Source organism: Haliotis asinina, chromosome 2 (assembly GCF_037392515.1).
Source record: "Haliotis asinina isolate JCU_RB_2024 chromosome 2, JCU_Hal_asi_v2, whole genome shotgun sequence".
In the NCBI taxonomy this organism is placed as follows: domain Eukaryota; kingdom Metazoa; phylum Mollusca; class Gastropoda; order Lepetellida; family Haliotidae; genus Haliotis; species Haliotis asinina.
Window position 1 is genome coordinate 50737170 of NC_090281.1, and position 21927 is coordinate 50759096.

General features: G+C 38.3%; 1 protein-coding gene across 2 annotated transcripts; it reads left to right on the forward strand.

The window, feature by feature from the left end:
* Positions 1-3495: 3495 nt before the first annotated feature.
* On the forward strand, positions 3496-17932 carry LOC137272627 (E3 ubiquitin-protein ligase RNF14-like). 2 transcript variants are annotated; one of them, XM_067805021.1, is made up of 7 exons: positions 3496-3608; positions 7999-8188; positions 8973-9115; positions 9793-10299; positions 11612-11840; positions 12835-13007; positions 13337-17932. In XM_067805021.1, exons 2-7 carry the CDS (start codon positions 8008-8010, stop codon positions 13538-13540), a joined length of 1437 nt encoding a protein of 478 aa, XP_067661122.1. In that variant the 5' UTR covers positions 3496-3608; positions 7999-8007; the 3' UTR covers positions 13541-17932. The 2 variants fall into 2 exon arrangements, with proteins under 2 accessions (XP_067661122.1, XP_067661123.1); XM_067805022.1 differs by having other exon boundaries at positions 3517-3608; positions 7903-8188.
* The last annotated feature ends 3995 nt before the right edge of the window (positions 17933-21927 follow it).

Genomic DNA, 21927 nt, shown 5'->3' on the forward strand with positions numbered 1-21927 from the left:
ATTTTTCAAACAATCTTTTGAAGACACCATAAAACATATTCTTGTTCACCAGGACGTCATGTACAAGTTACAATTTGTGTTTCAGGTTATAGCATTTCTCACAAACAAACACATACATGTGCGTTTAGCATTCATTATCGATGAAGTAGGTATCAATGATGTGAAACATTAAAGGTAGTGAATCGCTTGAACTGCGCAAAATGCAACTTTCGAGATTCTGATACCTATTGATATGGACTTATAGAGACAAATCATCACAAACGCACATTCAACTGATAACATTGAAATATAACGCGATAAAACCTTCGAAATCACAGTTCAAGCGTTTTACTATTTCATCCTAGCACTGGGGTGAAAAATGGTTTCAACAGCTATGCTCTGCTGCGTTCATAGCACATGCGCAATGATTAGGTTCGCGTGACTTGAACCAGGATGAATGGATGGTATATTCCCAAGACGGTGACTCTTAAGAACATAGTAAGTGAAGAATCATAGAATCATAGAATCACCACCGTAGTTGAAGTTGGAGAACAAATACGTTTCTTGTGGTTACAAGCGCCTTTGATCTGTAATAAAAAGTGAAAAAAAAACAGTGGTCCCATACTGTTTCCTACTTGTTTCACATTTTGAATTTGAGGGGTTGGTAGATTCCAACCACTTTTTCAAGAATGTGTAACATTAGAAACACTTACATCAATGTTAAAAATGCTCGGCTTGAAAACTGAATTGGTTTAATTCATGTATATGGAAACATAAAAATTAACACGTTGATTGTGATTAGCAGCCTCTGTCACTGACCAAAGACCATACAATGTCGGTAGTGTTGACACCTATTTGATTATGCTTGGCTTTTCAAAGTAATGAACGTGTGCATGTGCGCTGTATCCTTTCCTCCTCCGTGACCATCTCTTCAAACGGATGCTGGGTTCTTCTTGCAAAGGAGGGAGAAGGCATCCTCGACCCAGGATGAAGATGTATGCGCCCCCTAACACTGAGTGCTGGAGTTTAATGGATTTGTAGCTGTGCCCATCTCCGGCCATGTACATATATGCATACACTGTTTTGTGTGCGGTGTATGTTTCCCAGGTGTATTGCAGTTCGGATATCAGGAAAGGATAACTGGATTTTGTACGAGCAACGTACCTAGGCTATACAGTGTGTTCACTACTTATCCATGTCTTGTTTCATGGGAAGGAGAGTCGAAATCCTACCCGTGCGCTTGTTCGTTGGCTGCATTATGTGGAATTATAACTGTTCATATATTTTGTGACAGTGGATTATGCGCATCTACTTCTGTAAACCGTTGACTGCAATACGTAGATATTCAACTCTTACTTCATTTTATGACAATGTATTATGCGTGTCTACTACTGTAAACCCTCCAATAAATTTTGGTAGTGTTGCATACGTTGAGGGAACACGGTTCCGGAGGATTTGCTTTTTTCTCAAAAATGTTTGTATCTTTTTTTAACGTGTCGGGCTTCAGTTACCTTTGACCGTCTTCAAATGTAAGTCTAAACGTTAGATGCATATTATGGAGCAACATCCGAATGGTGGTAGTTTTTCACAGTGCCTGTTGTTTATGTTCGAAAATTTGGTATTGTTCCATTTTGGGAATGATAACAATAAAAATGCTATCCACACAACTGGTCCAATTATACTTGTTTTTGTTTTGTTGTTTTGTTTTGTTGTTGAAAGTTGTGCACTCGAGAAGAACTCTCTTTGTCCACGGAAATCGGATGAGCCCGACTTTATCGCCGTGTAAGTGTGTTTGGTTTTGCCATACACTGCCAACGCAGCAATACGTCTCACTTTTTGTTGCAATATTGTAATCATTGGATAATCAATTTGTATACAGGAGATTACACTGCCTATACGGAATACATCTATAAAATATGTCCTCACCCTCCATTTATTTACGTTCTAGCCTTCATCTACCTAAGTCCTATCCTTCATCTACCCGACTTCTAGAATGCCGGTCAAAGAGGTCAAGGGGAATGACGTACATGCATACCGATACTGTATTTAAAATGTTCAACTGGACAATTCCTTCCAGCTATTTTACCCACTGAAAAAAGGAAATAGGACAAGTCCAACATTCAAACAAATATACATCAGCAAAAGGGCGCATTATAATATCTACAAACCAAAAGTTACAATACAAAATGCTGTCAACATTACCAGATCACATCGCATAGACTACAATTATAATCACGATTTCTTACTGTTGTATGTCCACATTAACGGACGTAAACAGATAAGAAAAGCAATGGGGAAAAACAATAAATATTGAACAGCTTTCATATGCTGACCGTTTGAATAGGTCGTGAGTCTTCGTATCTCATCGTATCCTCCCACTAAACTATCCAGTCACGGGGCATTTCCACTGATCCAGGCTGAAGTCGGAGGACACATGTCCCATTTGGCTTGGGAACAACCTCACCTCTTAATTGCTGTTTATGCCTTGTCTGTACTGTCTTCTTTATACGTTGTTCAAATGTGAGATGTCACCAAATCTACCTACATGTGTAGGACAGTAAACATTGCTTTACAGTGTCACAAATAGTGTTATTTTAAGCGGACCCTCGTTTACTGAAAAATACTAATGTAGATTTCCTTGACTTCCCTCTTTTTTTGAAAACTCATAGGACGAGCATTTGTGCATGCATTTCATGCGTTGTCGTTCAGTATGATATAATCTCAGTCAAATGTTTTCTGATATGCGGTCTGTCAGTTTTGAGTGTCTTCAGCTTAAGGTAGCTTTTAGGATTTTAATGAAGTTAGAAACGAATTCGGCTTTAGGGATTGGGGATTCGAATCCCGAATCTAAATATTTTTTATCAGATTCGGGATTCGAATATTTTTTCAGCTTAAGAACCCCGAATGAGGTACGCATGCGCACGCACATACGTGTATGTATGTACGTACGTACCTGCATGACAAGCGCGCGCATGCACGCACGCACGCACACACACACACACACACACACACACATACGTAAGTACATACATACGTAATAACATAAACAACCAAAGTACAGTTTTTCATATTTGAATCTCAAGTTTGCGTTCTCTTCACGTTTGGGTTTCGGCATTTGAATCCCGAATCTGAATATTTTTTTCAGAATCGGAATTCTGTCTGACGAATCCCGAATCTGAATAATTTTTCAAGGTGCCACTGATCAGTGTATTGCCACAATAACAACCGCGTTGATGTTCTTCAAACATGCCCACCATACTTTATGTATATATATACATCAGACATGCATAACTCTATTATGTTGAATAAAAGTATCAAAATGTATCTTCAATTATTTACCGATATCTTAAAAAACATAAGTGATGTCTTTAAATAGAAAACACATAGTTTTAAGTTAACTGAAGATATGTTAAACTTCTTAATAAATGTGAACACTCTTGACAGGCTTTGCAACGGGGTAGTCCGTTTTCAACGGATTCATCCGACAATTTCCGAATGTCAAAGGAAGTACAAGGGAAGTAACTCTAATTACATGACGAAAACAACACGAAACCTTGCGAAGAACGGTGCAAGTCATGCCACATGTCAGAGTGTCTTGGTATATCCAGTTTCAATGGTGGAATTGACAGGTGAGGACTATTTGCCCCCTTTAAAAAAAATCATTTTAAAACGTACTTGATGACGGTTGTATTCCATAGCGACGGACGGTGTTTCAACTTGAGCTTGACCATTATGTAAACATTGATAGACGGAATGACTGTCTGACTGACTTACTACGCCAGTTTGTTTGTTCATTAACGCATCACCCATCGGTGTGACAACTGTCAGAAGGGAATCGAGTCTAAACCAGACAATCCAGTGATTGACTTCCTACACATCTACGCTCATGGCTGATGTTTCTACCAGACCAACTGATCGAGCCTGACCACCCCATACTGTTGTCTTACACCGGCACCCACAGATGCCCTCTTGAATTCATGGACGTTATCATACCACTGTGATGTAAAACCCATTTTTTGTCATTTCTGTTTCTACCACTGCCCTTTAATGATAACACAAAGGCAAGATGTTGAACTAGGAGGTTTCATGAATATGTTGAAGGATACTACATAGAGATTATTAACCTTGTGTGTTTCGTATCACTAGTATCATACAGTGGAATTTTATTATGCGAGCCTTTGTTCTAAATCTCTTTATCATGTAGTGTTATTATTATCATTTCTCTTTAAAAAATTCAAATCTTACATGAATTCATATGAAGAGATTCTTGCACTGACGTAAGAATACTTAGCAGCACGTACCAAGGTGAAGGCAGCTTGAGATGGACTACATTTCTGATGAATCATTTAAATTTGCAGCTACCCAGCCTGATGATCTGGTAAAAATTTTAGATATCATGTTCATACATATGAGTAAATTCTATTTTTCAAATCAAGCATTACATTTAGAATTGACCATTACTATTTGAAAATTGACTCTCTCTATCTCAAGCTCAAAGCACTGCATAGATATGCATCATCACTAAAAAGGTGACACCTATCGTGCCATCTCATATACAAGGAGTTGTTAAGTAAATATCTGTCTCACGCTAATTAAATTATTTAAATTGAGTTATTTTCTTTGGATTGTCTGGTCTGGTTAAATCCATTTAGGGCCTGTAACATTTTTAAGTTAACCAGACCTGATGTCTGGCTAGTTATGTTTTCTTATTTCATACACTGGTGAAGATAGTTCATGACGCAGGAAAACCCCTGTAAACTCGTGACAGTGTCATCAATGAAATGTTCAAGCTTTAGGATTTGCAAGGCGTTTGGTGAAAGTAGTTTATGTATTGACCTAATCTGCATATTTACAAGATTTGGATACCATTTTTATCAGAGAGCTCTATTGCACCAATAAAACCTTTCATTAAAGGTCACATGCAGATTCTGATACCTTTAGGTATGCACTTACCGAAACAAATTATGAAAAGTACCAATTCAGTCTGTAAAGTTGAAAAAAAACACGATAAAATAAAGCCCGCGAAATCAGAGTTCAAACGATTCACTAATATCCCCCCCCCCCTCCCCTCCCCCAGCACTGGGGGGAAAACTGGTTTCAACAGCTGTGCTGCGCTGCGCCCAAAAAGATGCATGCTTGGAGTATGAGGTCGTGAGCAGTAGTCTAATCTTGATTGTGTACACAAACAAGTAAATAATCTACTAGTTACATAAAAAAACTTGTTGATTGTAGTAAGCAGCCTCTGTCACCGAGAAAGCTCAATGTCTGGTTTATTGACACCTGTATGTCTGCCTGCCTGTCTGCTAAAGACAATATACAATAGTCAGCTTCAATCATTGACCACATGCAATTTGAACTTAACACCTATCAGGCTATACGCCGTAAACAAAATAAATTGATTTATGACTCATGCACCTGAGTCCAGTCTTTGCCACATTATGTAATTAGGCCGGTGTGATACTTGTACACATTACAAGTTTTTATGTCTGTGGGTTGAAAACAAACTACAGCAATTTTTTCGGATGACTGGATTTGACGGAAACTGGTGCAAACTCTTTTAAGTCCTTCTTTGTACTGTGACGAATGACACTTTCCAGTCACGCAGTAGTTCACCATCTCTGCTGAGATGGTTTTTTATTTGATCGAACTCAAATTCAGAGAGCGTGTATTTACAAAACCCAATGTCTCTATTTACATTCTCTAGGGATAACAACTTATTCTAGTGTAAATGATTTTGTTTGACAACGATATATGAATCCATACTGAAACGATGCATCAAGTACAATAAAAGAAATTGTTGCCCATAAAGAATCTTACTTTCTTGTGACTAGCCATACTTATGAAAGGCCCATCAAACAGATCATCTTTCTGAACACACAATGAGCCCTCAGAGTATCAGCAAATGAACCAGCCAATTAGAAGCCGTCGTTACACTTGAGTGCACAGCCACCCGCTGTGACTGGGTTCAGTCTCCTAAGGGCTTCGTTTCGAGGGAAGTAAGCCCAAGTACAAAATATTGCACTTTTGAATCGCGATTGTACACTTATAATTTTGTTTATTTGTTTTTTAACAAGCAGCAATGTATATTAGATGTCATGAATAAGTGATTATTGTGCTTTAATTATGTTTGATTTTTTGGTTGCATGTGACCTTTAAACAATAATACCATGTAGCAGGTTGCCAGTTCCTGTAAGTTTTCCCTTGCATGCTTTTCATATATTAGTAACCATGGCATCCTCAACATGTCTGGAGTAAACGTTCTGGTATATCTCCACTATACCCTGGATGCATCTATGGTTCACCCCGATATTTTTATTACCCCAGTCTGCTGGCTCTGCATTCTCACTGTAGATAGTCAACTTGGACACCGGTAGAACCTGCCACTATCTACAAAGACAGTGGTTGCAACAGCGAAGATATATTTGCAGTGTGACTCAGATTTGGGGGGATATCAGGCAGACAGGTCTGAAACTTTTAAAACATACATGCAAGAACTCATTGAGAGTACCTCTGCATCATTTGTGTTGCCAACGAATTTATTTGGTTACATAGTTTAAGAAATTCTCTGACATAAATGTCATGTTTCTACAAGAGGAGTTTCAAGACAGTACTTATTGTTTCTCTGCCTCATGCTCAGCTTCAATATGTTCAAGAGGACTGGAAAAGGGACTGGTTGTATCTATCAGAGGTGGTACTTTGTGTGAGAGTGGAGTATGCATGTGAAAATGTGGCATGGTGTCACAGAGGCCAGCACTGTAAAACTGACGCAAGTCAGTATGAGTACAAGCAGCCACACAAGAATCTTAAATGAACAAACTGGAGCAACACTATGGAATTCTTACCATTTCAGACTTTTGCATGCATTCTTACTTAAATCAAGCCATACCTATAATACAGTGGCAGACCAGTCTAAGTAAACTTAGTCTCAGTGTATTTCGTAACACTCCACCAGTCTAACAAAACCTAGTAGGTCACGTCAGGTAACCTTTGAGCAACAAATGGCCGTCAAATCAAACGCGATATGTTTACATCGATTTAACCAATCAGACAACGGCTACTATTTAGGGATCGGAGGGACTTTCAAACTATTCAAGTCACTGACACATATCTCTCCACAAACAAAAATCCGCATACAACACAGTTATTTGACCTGCAGTATATACGCGTTGGTTTTCTGTTCACATGGTTACCATTAGCTAATATTTCCGCAAGATAACATCCTTGAATGTTGCCAAAAACACTATTTTTAGCGACTGTTTACTCTCCGTTGTCATGGATGTAAGTGCGCCGTGTGCATCACCCGCAAGCGAGTGTACGCTAAATAGCATTCGGAATCTTTCGGGTACGAACCTTTTCGAGATACGAAGTTCAAAAGGTATGTGCGAATGTGCACTTTCACAATTTGGTAAACTGTGTTCTGATTGGTCAGTCTCAAAGGTTACCTGATGCGACCTCCCATAAGGTTTTGTCAGACTTGGTAGTGGGGTGTGATGAAAAGTACTGACTATAAGTTTACTTAGACTGAGTGGCAGACAGATAAGCAGTCATTTGACATAGGTGAGTGTAAGATCCATCTTGGTTTAAGAGAAAGAGGATAAATCTTCCACTTAAGACTGACGGATAAGGAGTTAAATATTTTATTATTATTAAGCCTGTATATAAAAGATCCATGACCTTGAGCCTAGATTTTCAAAGCTCTTTTAGGGCTAAGATGGCCGTAAGTGCCGTACATTAACATTGAATTACGACTGTCTTAGCACTAAGAGAGCTAGGCCCAACTGATGCTTCTGGTAAGAGGCAACAAAGGAATTCGGATGGTCACAGTCACTGACTTGGTTGTCACGTCATCATATCCAAATTGTGTAGATCAATGCTCATGATGTTGATCACTGTATTTTCTGATCCAGACTCGATTATTTACAGACTGCCTCCATGTAGCTTGAAAACTGTGGATGGTGTTGGACAGCAACCAATCAAGTGCATGTAAAATGTGTCTCTGATTCAGCGAATTGCCTTCAGATGTAAGCAATGACTGACAAGGAGGACCAGGAGGATGAACTAACTGTCTTGGCCAGTATCTATGATGACAGCATCCTCACACTGTCCCAGGATGGGGAGGAGCCTGGGGGTCAGTTTGTGGCCTGCTTCCCTATCCCCAACCCATTTTACATCCGAATGGACCCTCACAGAGACAAAAATGAAGATGAAGGTTTGTTGGGGCTGTTCAACTCCTTGTTCACTGGCAATTCATCAGTAATTTTTTAATCATATTTTTTATTTTAAATCTGTATGAAGTAACTTAAAAGTTTCATGGATTGAAAATTTCCTTGTTTTATTATCTTGCTCTTGTTTTATTATTTTTGTTTATGTTAATTTGTTTTATTAATGGAGTTATTTGTTATTGGGTGTATTAGTCAAGAACCAGTGATGGGATTTGAACCACAGGCCTTTTGATCCGAGATCAGACACCTTTTCCTCAAGACCAAATAGGTTAACCGACATCAAGACATTTTATTTCCAATTGCCGAAATCAGAAAGTAACAGTTTAAAGGCACAACCTGACACTTTTTGGAGATATTTTGGCCTATATTATACATATTGAGGCATATGTACTCTCTTTAGCTTCCTGTTGAGGCTGTAAAAGACTTATTATCACATACAACTTGCCTTAAATGAATCATTGACACTTTGAGGTAAACCGCTTCCAAACAGAGATCACTGTATGATGCTCTGTCATCTGACAACATGACAAGTGACATGGCCACAAGATCCTGTGAATAGGATGAAGGACAAATGCATACAAATTGTTATGAGCTGTCCAAGGTTCTTAGAGCCTAAACCAGTGTTTTCACTTTTGTGTTTGGAAAGTGTGATTTAATTCACATCACACTTACATCTGTCATTTTCCTCTGTTGAAGAAAGTTTAGCTAATTATGATTAGCTTTAATTATTTGATAGCTTCAGTTCTGAATTTCCTTTACTTCACACTCCAGATATTTCAAACAATACCACACAAGATTTAACAGAGGTGAAGTTTCTACCTCCAGTGACATTGAACTTTGCCCTTCCCCCTGACTACCCGTCTGTTCACCCCCCACAGTTCACACTGTCATGTAAATGGCTCACAAGGCATCAGGTGAGTCCTGAATTCTATGAAGATTTGATGGTTTGGTATTACTGATGCCCACCAATTTTTGGTAGCTTGATGTTTAACTAATATGTTTTTCAAAGCAGATACCTGTGTTTGTATGTAATCCTAAGGTACGGAATAATAATTGGACCACTGAAACTTGTTAGACATGATAGAGCAATACCATTATTGCCATTTGTGTAAAACTACATGGTGTAGTATCTGGTTGGTTATTGTGCCCCCAATGTGTGAACAGTGGTGATGGGGTTCAGTATGTTGTCATATAGCTGTGCTATTGCTTAGTTTCAAAGGGATTTATCTAAACCTGTTCAGAATTGATTTCCAGTTTGAAGCAAATGGCTGTAAGAATTCTAATCTTAAATTACAAATTTCATGATTTCGCTGAACTTATGAGTAAGTTAATATTTATCATCGTATTGGCAATATTTCAGTCAAACCTTGCTAAGGACAACTAATTATCCAATTACAGAACAATGAAGTTAAAAAGTAAAAGCCGCTTGACTCATTATGTAATCACTGTTGACTAGTAGCACTACCAGTGTACTGAACTTATAGCATTGTGAAATAATTAAACAATATTATGAAATTTTTCTTTATTTGACTGCCAAATTCATTTGCGATGAAATTATTGATAATTCCCAGTGATATTGTCCTTTCTGCAGCTGTCACGACTGTGTCATAAACTTGATGAACTCTGGGAAGAAAATTCAGGATGTGTGATTCTGTTCATGTGGACAAACTTCCTCCAAAGTGAAGCCTATGACTTCCTGAACCTCTCTTCCCCGCTAGATCTTTCCAATGTTGTGTGCCCCTATAGGACTAGCAAGAGTGATAATGCTCCCCACCCCAGGACTAACCCCAGTGAGGACACACCTTCTAGCTGTGACCCACGAGGTATTCAGGACATTGCTTCCCAGCAGTTGTTGCTACCGGCAATCAGAGACTTCAGCCACCAGGAGCAGCTGAGGCAGTTTCAGAAGTCAGTGTATTCTTGTAAGGTGTGCTTCATGGAGAAGCTAGGATCTTTGTGTATTCAGTTTGCACAGTGTGACCATGTGTATTGCAAGGAGTGTATGAAAGACTACTTTACGATACAGATTGGCGACGGGAATGTTTCTGCTCTCACCTGTCCTGAGGACAAGTGTGAGTCACAGGCACATCCGGCCCAGGTGAGTCTTTCTGTAGACTGTGTTGGTTGGCGTTCACACAGCATGCCAATGACAATGGGTTTATTCTCCTCATGGATACTAGGTGTGAAGCCCATTTCTGGCATCCCCCACCATATTGCTAAAAGTGGCGTAAAGCTAAACACTTATGACCCACTATTCATCGTATTCAATGACTCAAACCATTTCTGTTCATGAAGTCAACTCTTCATTTGTGATTGCTTGACTCAAATATTCTTTGAAAACGACAGTTTTTTAATAGAAAGCTAGCCCTAGTCGTTTGATTGTGATGTCATGGTAACAGATAATGTCTCATTTGTCTGCAAAGTGCAGTGGTGTGATGTCATTGCAGATATGTCTTAAGTATCCAAGACTCTTTTCCTTAAAGTGATCGTAATCCTAAGATCATAACTCCAGTACTTTAACATAGACTTACGACTGTCGTAGCGCTAGGATCGCTTTGTGGAGTGAGGTCCAGGTTAGATTTAGGTCTTCAGCTACACATGCTTGTCATAAGAGGCAGCTAATAGGATTGGGTGGTAAGTGGTGGCGTGTGATCATGTGCGTAGAGCTCAGGTCACATTCAGGAGAAGTTAAGCAATGATGGCCGTACTCAGATGGGTGACTGGCAGCTTAACTCCTGAGAGTTTCTAGGACTTCATTCCTGTCCCCTGCCCCACGAAAAAGTACATGTGATCTGGGATTGGGAAAGGCAGGGGCCATTGAACATTGGAATAAAAAATGGCCCAATAAAATTTGGAAGTTTACTATTGATGCAGGGACAGTGACCCATTCCAAATTCAGAAAATGGCTAATAATCCTGAAAATGGCCCATCGTCAAAGTTCTCTTTCCCAATCCCTGTGTGATACATGTGGTCTCAGCTTTGGCAAGTTTGTTAAAAATTGCCTCTGTTCACCCAGCAGAAAATGGGTACCCAGTGGGATAAATCATGTGACTATAACCTTCAAGAGCCTGACAGGCAGTTACTTGGGGTAATAATATGTCTGCTTTGACTATTAGCACTATGAGCATCCACCTCATGAATGGAGCTTAGTGCAATGTAAATGCACATATTATTCAGGCTTGCTGACTTGGTTGACACATGTCATCATATTTCAGTTGTGTAGATTGATGCTCACACTGTTGACCACTGGATTGTCTGCTCCAGACTCGATATTGTGACAGACTGCCACCACATATCTGTAATACTGGTGAGTGCGGTGTTAAACAACAAACAAACTCTTGATCTCAACTAATCACTATCTCTTGTGAAAGCCAGTTCTTTTTGGTGTAATTCCTCTTTCTGACACACAGGTGAAGGAGCTGGTGTCTCCTGAACTGTTCACTCGGTATGACCAGTTGCTACTAAAGACGTCCCTGGAGACGATGACAGACGTGGTGTACTGTCCCCGACCCATCTGCCAGTTCCCCGTCATCATGGACCGAGAGAGCAACATGGCCTCCTGTCCCTCATGTCATTACGTCTTCTGTGTTCTGTGTAAGCTAGTCTTCCATGGACTATCCCCCTGCAAGATCAAGTCAGGTGAGACTATAGAAATGTTATGGCCAGGTGGAGGATACACACCAGTAATCTCACAGGGAATTTGTAGACAGTTGGGGAGACAGGAAATATGAAAGAAGGTGCTCAACTACACTTTAAACTTACTGTAAATGTACCAGTCTGACTTGCTAATCATCATTTTGAAGTTATAGTTTTGCACTTGCAGTTTTGGTTGATTCTCATTATCAAATTATCAACTAGCAGTGTCTAAACATGCACAGTCTTCTCACATATAGCAGAGAACTGTATTCATTAATGGCATTTACCTTGGCCACTGGTGATGATCTGGGTTAGAATTGGTCATCAGCATCCCATGCTTGACATAGAGGCAACTACTGGGATCTGTTGGCCATGTCATTGTATGCCAGTTGCATAGATTGATGCTCATGATGTTGATCAGTGGATTGTCAGGTCCAGACCTTATTATTTACAGACTGCCACTGTGTGACTACAGTATTGCTCACTGCAGTATAAATCATCAAACCAGCCATGGGTCATGCATAGTGAACAAGAAAAACAGAAACATTAAGACATATTTACATTTGACCTGTTTGAAAATATGTAGTTGAAAAGTCTGTAGATCGACCGTAAAGGATCTGTGTTTTCAAGCAAACATACAGCTGCTGAATGATCTGATGGTCAGGCTGTCAGAAGTGCTTGATATTTGTCATCATACCCTGTTGTGTAGATCAATGCCCAAGGTGACCAGTGTGTTGTGTTGTTCAGACTTGAAGTTTACTCATACAGTTGGAATATGACTGAGTCTGCCAATGTCCATATATATGTAAAATCTGTAATGTATTTTTAAGCAACAAATGATCAGTCTAACCTCAACATGTCTGTTAGCTACTTAGACCTCTCCAGCAGTGCATGGTGCATTATTGATATGTTTGAGATATATACAAGGTGACATGGAATGATTTGGTTGATTGTGACTAGGTTTGTAGACACAATATTGATTGCAAACTTGTTGCAGATGAGTTGAAGAAGTTAAGGGAGGAATATCAAGCAGCTGATGAAACAGGAAAGAGATTCCTAGAGAAGAAGTATGGAAAGAGAACTATCGAACAAGCCCTAGAGGAGACATGGTCCAGCGAGTGGCTTGAGCAGTATGCCAAACAGTGTCCTTCTTGTGGCACACATATACAGGTGAGCAGTATGCCAAACAGTGTCCTTCTTGTGGCACACATTTACAGGTGAGCAGTACGCCAAACAGTGTCCTTCTTGTAGCACACATATACAGGTGAGCAGTACGTCAGACAGTGTCCTTCTTGTGGCACACATATACAGGTGAGCAGTATGCCAAACAGTGTCCTTCTTGTAGCACACACATACAGGTGAGCAGTACGCCAAACAGTGTCCTTGTGGCACACATATACAGGTGAGCAGTACGCCAAACAGTGTCCTTCTTGTGGCACACATATACAGGTGAGCAGTACGCAGCATGTTAATGCTGTTGTTTTGGTTCTTATTTCCAGAAAATTGATGGCTGTAACAAGATGACCTGTACCAAGTGTCGGTGTTACTTCTGCTGGATATGTAACAGCACATTGTCCAGGACCAACCCCTACGCTCACTTCAACATGCCCAACAACTCCTGCTACAACAGACTCTTTGAAGGGATGGGACCCATAGATGGCTTTGACTTTGACGAAGAAGACGACTTCTTAAATCTTATCTGAAGATTAATTGTTAGGAGGAGAAGAAAAAGAAGACGACTTCTAAAATCTTATCTGAGTATTATCTGTAGGGCTGTTTGCAAGAAATCTGCTTGTTAATGGTATATAGATTACTTCCCTTGTTTGTAAAGATTAATTTCTTATTGTTCACAGCTGTAAGCATCTATTCAACTTCTAATAGTTCCCATTAGGAAAAAAAGGAATTTTGCTTTGTGTGAATATTCAATATACCAGAGACAGAACACAAAATATGAAAAGTGGAAGTGTTTTTGAGTTGATCTGGAATAGAGTAAAATGATTGGAATAGGTTTCCCTCTGAAAACAAATTTGAAAAATACAAGCAAAGCAATGATTTGAATGCTAATTAATATTTTCAGACAAATATAGCATTTTCTTTTGCAGTTTAGTTAATTAATTAAGGTAGACTCATTTTTAATATAATTGAATCTGGCTGGGTTACTGTTATAATTTGCACATTGCATTGGATTAACTACAAAACCAGAAAGATAGCCATAATTATGATTAAAGATATCCATGGAACCAACATTATAAATAGGCTTTTCGCATTATAAGCTGTTTTCAGAACATATTCTAAAAGGTCATACTTTTGGCATATCATTTGCTCCTTTTACTTCATGTTGGCTGGAATGTTATTCAAATTGCACGTAAGATGACCAAAACATTCTACGGACCATATACTATTTGTTAAACTCAACTTTGTCTTAGTGCTGAGAATTGGTTAAAATCTCATAATTGGTCATTGGTTTATTACACCCGATCAATCATCTATATAACTGGTTCGTGTTATTTAATAAAACTTCCTATTACGTTTATTAACATTACCTGTTACATTTTTGTTTCTCTTTTGCAAATCTACTGGAGCCTTAAGGTAAATTGAGTCATGACTTGGAACAAGCATGTAGTGCTTATGAAATGTAAATTTAATGACACAGACAAAATAAACCTTGTGAGAAATATTGTTAATGCAAACAAGTGTTCCCAAATTGTTTGTGATTGATTATGAGAAAACATGATTAATTGCTTGGTCATTTAGTCACTGTGACCAACCTTTGATTATTTCAATTAATTAATTTCAATTATTTCAATTAATCAGACCACCAGTACATTGTTGGCATGTCTTATGCTTTGCCATTAGTGAATGAAGTAGTGGTTGTCTCCCCTGGTTAACAAGACCATTGCAACTAACCACTTGAAGTAAATGACTAGAAAGCAAACAGTTTGAATCACTTGAAGGAATGTGTGTTTATGCCATATCTATTTGGTTTCATTGCCAGTTATTTTGCCATTGTGAAGGTGTCCTTTCTATACCAAATGGTTCATTGGCATTAATTGTTCATTGGCATCTTGTCAGATGTCAGAATATGTAAGAATTATGACTGCTGAGACCCACAAGGTGATTCCAGCGAGAACAAGTTCCTGGAGATCTATCCAGGTCAGGAGAGACTATCAAATGGATTGGATGGTCATACTAAGTTTCATATTTCCTTGCATGTTCATAATATCAACCACTAAACTTCGACCTGCTTATAGACTGCCATAATATAGCTTGATACTGCTCAGGGTTTAATGTTCAGAGCATTATGCAACAGAACACTGATTCTAGAACATATTTTTAGTTTCATATGTAGTCTTTCACTGACACGCAGCATTTAAAAGCATCCTTGCCCAAGACTGAAACACTGTTGATGCTTATAAACATAGTGCTGGTCACATGGTTTTAGAATGTGTGTCAAATATGTGTTCCTGTAGAATATTGCCAAATCAGGTACATGTACCTCATATTGACAGGACAGTCAGCGTATATATATTTTTTAGCAATTAAATACCTTCTTTGAGAGTTCTTGAAGTTAAAATGTTCAGGTTTGTGTTATCTGTTGAGAAATCTGACAGTAACATAGCAAGGGTATTGTGTGTGAAAACATTTTTAATATTTTTGTGAATAGGGCCTTTATGTCAGGTGAGGCACCTCTTCAGGTATTACGCTGGTTCCCTTTGTGCACACCATCATGTGATATGTGAGACGGGAACCAGCTTACCTCCAGAACCGGATTTCCAGTGACAGTGTACATTCAAATTTGCACAACGGCCATATATGACTTTTCTAGACAAGACCAGGTGTATAACAATGCTTGGCTATCACAGCCATTGACTGTCGTAATAGCTGGTTAATTTGGGGATAGTTAGATCGGATATATGTTATTCCTGCAAGGGTTGTCAGTTCCTTACTGACAACCATGAAATGGTCTTTGTCACCAGAAGTACTAAACACTAAATGCTGTGACTTACTTACAAGGCCTATAAGAATACAGTGCCACCATTTAGTTTCTACTGGAATATTTTCCAGTTACCAAAACTTGAGAGTTTTCTTTTTTAATATTTTGGAATCATTAAGATGGCATAAAAAGGATTGTTTTTGTGTTTTGTTTTGTAATCTGTGATTAAGCTTGCATGTGTTCAGCTACTAATTTTAAAATGTCTTTCAAGTTATGTATCCTGGAGAGAAGTAACAATGTTTTGCTTTTCCCTAGGTATTTCAGGAGGTACTGAAACTTTTAAGCCTTTCTGTGCTGACTGGCAAAAGTGACCAGACCCATGAATATTCAGGTTAGAAATGGTCTTCATCAACAATCCTTGTTGTAAGAGGCAACTAACAGGATTGGGTGGCCAGCCTCGATGACTTGTTTGACGCGTTGAACTTGAATGAAAGTACTGTATCAGAAAACAAATCCTGTCACACCAACTTGACAAGACACGTATGGAATTGCAGCCTCACCATATTGTTACACAGCTTGTACTTGACTTCATTTGGTTTCAGTTTGAAAAGTAAGAAACATCATCACTTCTTGCCCTGCCAGACATTAACCTGGTGAAACTTGAATACTCTTCAGAGAAGCACACATCTCTCTACTCAACCATATTTACATGACTGGCGATGTGTCAGTATCACTGTGCATGTAATCAAGATGCTATATTCCTGATAAAGTAGGTAAAATGTCACTATCCTATCATAACAACAGTATTTCGTATCTAAGGCCAGACCAGTTTTATTTCTTGTTTTTATGGATCTGCCTGTCATATTTTTCAAGAATAAGAAAAAAATGGAGAATTAATTTTTCCTGCTCAAAAAAATATCTTAATGTTTTATTGGCCAAAAATGTAAACTTACAAGAAGGTTTTTAGATTTTTTTGTCTGATATACACTTCATAAATTGCTCAGAGTAAAATATGTTTAAATGCTTGAGTGTTCAGAAGGAATGTTACTGTAACAGGTGATTTGGTTATATCTTTTTCCTCCTGCTTTAGGTTTTTGGAGGACAAAAATCTCTAACACAAGAAATAAAATTGGCCTAGACAAAACCAAAAAAAAAAGATGCATCCACTAAAATATGAAATGAAGCATCACAGGGAAGAGAAATAAACTTTGTCATGAACTCTTAAATGTTTTTAGATTGTGCTTGTTTCATATGACATGAGTTACCATGGTAACTAGAGATTGTATCTGTCATGTCTTTTATAAAAACTGTGAACTATTATTCCTTCTAAGTCTACTTAATTACCTAGGGAGGTTGTTAAACTTAAGTTTTCATTTGTTTCCTGTAAGAGACATTTGGATTTTGAATGTTTTTTCTTCTCTTTGTGAAATGAAGAAAAGTCTAATTTCCTCTTGATTTAGTGAAACCTCAATGGTCTAGATCATGATGTGAACTGATGTGTGTAATTAAGATTAGGAGTATTATCAATTAAGAGTATTATTATAATGAACAAGTATTGCACAAACAAAATTTATTTATTTATTATAGTCATTTAATGATCAAGAAATTTGTCAATCCTGCTGGCTAGGAGAGTGCCAGCATTCCACTTTATCTTGGGATTAAACTCGAGTCTTTCCAGCGTGCATCTGATACAAGTAAATTAGACTGGGAATGTTCAACCATGCTTCAAGGTATTTCATTGATTCATCTCTCCCAACTTCCAAAACTTAACTTAAATACTGAAATATTGGCTTCTGCTTCCTGGAACACTGAACTGCAGCAGGTTAACTGTGCTCAGAATCTGGAGCACCAAATGGCAGGCAATATTCTCCAGAAACATTTCATCCAGAGCGCTACACTGTTTTAACTGTGCTCAGAATCTGGAGGTCCAGTAGGCAGGCGGAATCCTCCACAAACTCTTCAAGATTGACACAATGGTTGTTTCTTTGTGAGCTGTTTCCTTGATGCAGTTATTGCCTTACTCTACTCTTTTGTTGATGAAGTCATCACCTTGCTATACTTCCATGTTGGACAGAGCTGGTTGCTTTCATGGGAACTGACTCATACCTGTTGGCATTAGCTTTGTTTGTGTACATATGGAATAAAAGGAATTTTTTTGTTACAGTTGGCTTCCTTCATATATGTACGATATTAATTACAGCAAGGTTAGGCTATAGACGGGCTATTCTCTGTGTGGTTATCATATTCAACAGGCCACTCTATTGATATCAAATGTCTCAAAATTTATCCAACAATATACATAGAGACAAACTACACAATTATTTGTGAAATACCTGTTATCTTTTGACTTGTTACAAATATGCTAATTAGACCTCATATTTTGCTTGTCCTATTGTTTAAACAAACCAGTTACAAGACATGATAGCCATGAGTGCTGTATAACTTGAGTGCTGTATAACTTGAGTGCTGTATTACTTTCATCAGTAACACATACTAAAATCACACAATGCTAGCTTCAATTGATTGCATGTTCTGTCCACTGTCATGATCAAACTATGAAGTACTAATAAGTTTCTTTAATGTCTCTGTCCTGTCACAACAATGATGATAATGCATACAAGAAAATATCAATGAACGTTTCTGAACATGCTAAAATAGCAATTCTGGATATTGATGTAGCTCAACTCGAATGGAGCTCGAGAAGCTTATGAATGGAAGTAGAATGTCATATACTGAGTCAAAAAAGAAACCTCACATTCTTTCTTCAGGGCACTATAAAAGAACAAGTGATGGTACGATGGTTAAATTGTTATTATTTCATTGCTGAGATCTGTGTGATGTACTCGATACACTGACAGTGCGCCACAATCAGTTCCATTAGGCTTCACAGCCATTCCAAAACATGGGTACACAGAATGTCAAGTCACAATATGAATGTCAAGAATGGAGACTGGCAGCCCGCAACTGATTTCGAATGGTCTGTGAGGATAGTCGACTTCTAACCATCTCAGCCCTGGTTCGTGTAGCCGGCTGTAATCTGTCACATAGGTGACGTAGGACGATTTGACGGTCTTCAGCTAGTGGTGTCACATGTGGACGACCCAACCTTGAGTGATCAGAAGCGGTGCCAGTTTGTTGTAGACAACCTCGCAAGTCATACACAGTAAAACGGCTGCATCCCATTGGTATTGCGATGTCAATAACTGATCTTCATGCTTGCAACTTGCCAACGGCACGTTCACTTTGCACATTTGACAATCATGGCATTTAAAGTACCGTTAGAACTGTGGTTTAAGTGTTTTTTTCAATTCTTGAGGCCAATGCACGCAATTGAAGAAAACCTTGATGCGAAGATCACGTGATTGACTGCATGTGCAAAACCTGATTTGGCACTAACGTCATTTGCATGACGAATGGATGGATTTGAGTGGGTTTTGCTAATATTTTTCTAGAGTCGAAAGATAGGGATCCAATTTCAGATATATAGATGTGTCATCAGCAAAAAATCATTTATTATTTTTAAAAATTACATTTTGTGAAGTTTCGTTTTTACCTCAGTATAGTTTGACCTCTGATTACCTCATGGAGTAAGCATGGAATTAGATCTCAAATGGGGTTCTCAGCAAGAAAGAGTGCAAGAAAATGGTTCTGAACAGATTGCCTGGACAAAGACAGTCTCAACTTTACCTTGTTTAGGAAGTAGCAGAGTCATCAAGAATGTTACAGTGAGTGATTTTTGTATTATTATCATACTAACATTTGTATATCCAACTCTGCACTTGTTTTTTCTTCCTGGATCACTGGATGTCAATCTCCAAGGCATGTGTTATCAATCTCAACTATATTGACATGCTTAGAGTGCCAACACTACATTTTATTCCTTGTCATCTGGTTAGAGATGGAAGGAATTTGCAAACCTTTGTTGTTCGCAGTACTTAGTGAAGTATTTAGCTGGTATTAAGTTAGTGTCTTCTCTTCTTCAAAGTGATGACATTAACTGACGTAAAAAATAACATGTTTAATTCTGAAAATATTCAGCATGTAGCTACTGTGGAGTCTAACACTAGAAAAACAACCAGGTTAGAGGGGTCGTCTCAAACGCAACACCAGAACGGTATCCTCATTGCATCTACATCCTTATAAAAACAAATTCACATCTCACTGCACATCAATCAAGTATTGTGTTACCTCTAAAATAATGAGTTTGAGCTAAAAGAAGGTCAACACACACAAGATATTGTAGGCGATCTCAATGGTAAGCGAAATGAGGGCAAGCTGTGTTGCAGACAGTGGTTGGGGTCAGGCTTGGGGATTGAGATATCAACTAACATAAGATAATCCTTTAGGGGAATTGAACTGGGGAAGTATCCATTTACACATCTTTGTAGAGTGGTCAGGCACCTTTATATTTTAAGAAATTTAATATGATGGCTTATTTAAGCCTTTCTATAGTTATACTATTATACATATCTCAACATAAACATTATAAAAGGAAAACAAGTTAGATGGATTTACTCCCATTGTGCCCACTTTTGGAAATGGGCAGTGTTAAAACAACTGGAATTAGGGTATAGTCTGTATCAGGGTAGTGGGTAGTGGGTAGTGGTATGCTGTATGGTATATGGTATTTTCTTCAGCTTTTTACATGTTCACTGTCATCAGACTGTAGACCACATTTCTCCACCTTCCTCCTGATACACTTACCAAAATGAAAGAAACATCCTTTCAACTGGCAGTTGGATAATGCAGTTCTTAAGGCAATTTGAGCAGCACTCTCAGAGCCAGTAAACATGAAGTACTTTAGTGCTTGGACCCTGTGTGTCTTCAATGTACTGAACTAAGCCCTGACAATGAATAATGAGGTTTCATCATATATATAAATATACATGACTGTGTCATTTGTTAGTGTTCTCCAATTTGTTCTGGAACATTCTCACCAATTTATTCAGACTTGTGATCAAGGCGTCACTGGGTTTATATATTATCATTTGTTGATGTGATCACTAATGTATTGTCACCACACTTACCTTGAATGAATGGTTTATGCCCATGAAGATCCCATTAGTGACGTAGAGAAAGATAGAAATGCACAGATTTGTTTTATGGGAGCATACGTAGACCAGTTTTCACATACATGTAGTTGTCTATTTTTAACAGAAGTGCATTATGGGTAAAAGACATGAGGGATATAAATGTATCTAATGATGGGTAATTACAGTAATAACTTGGCAGAAATGATTTCTTACATTACTTAAATATGGACAATATAACATGAAGTCAAGTTCATCTCCCATTGTCTTCTTACACAATGTACATAATCTTTCTCCTTTAATAGTATTACTTCATCCCCCCTGTTTCTATTGTGAGTTTATGGTTATAAGTTCTGATATAGGTAAGACATGTGTTCATTTAATGGAAGGTGTAATAGATAACTGGAGAGATAACTTAAACACATTGTTATAGTGGCCAATAGTAGATTTTGATTTGCACTTACATTACATTTACCTTGAAACAGGCTGTTAATAATCCAGTATTCCAGTATTGTTCTACGGGTGACTGCATTTTGTTGTTTATAGAAAAATGGCCACAGTGGGATTAAACTGTTAGATGTTAATCACAATATGGCACATATTCAGCACACAAAAAGTCACACAGAATATCTTTAAGATGACCCTTCATGCTTGTATGCATCACATGCATTTCTTGCCAGGTAAGTCAATTGTCTGTCGTCATTCCTGGCCATGTGACCCAATTGTCATTTTGCCTGATTTTACAAGTAAACTTGTTTTTCTGGATATCCTATTACGCATTCCACTGAACGCTCAGTTAGGCCAAAGTGGGTTATTTCAACATATGCTATTTGCCATTGTGTAAATTTGAGCCGTATAGAGTAAGAGCCTAAAACAGTTTGTTCTCTATTTCCGACAGTACTTTAGTTGATGTGTAGAGATCTGTTCTTTCGGGGTCGTGTTTGAATCCCAGGTTTGGCCATTATGATTGCTAGTTATCACTTCATACAAATTAAAACCATTTTCCATTAGCACTCAGTTTCATCCAACATTAAACTGACATCTGAAATGCTGATTAGGCAAATCTTGTGACTGGCAGTGGCTACTGTCAAATACCAAATGTCATCACCGCTATTTTGTCCTCTTG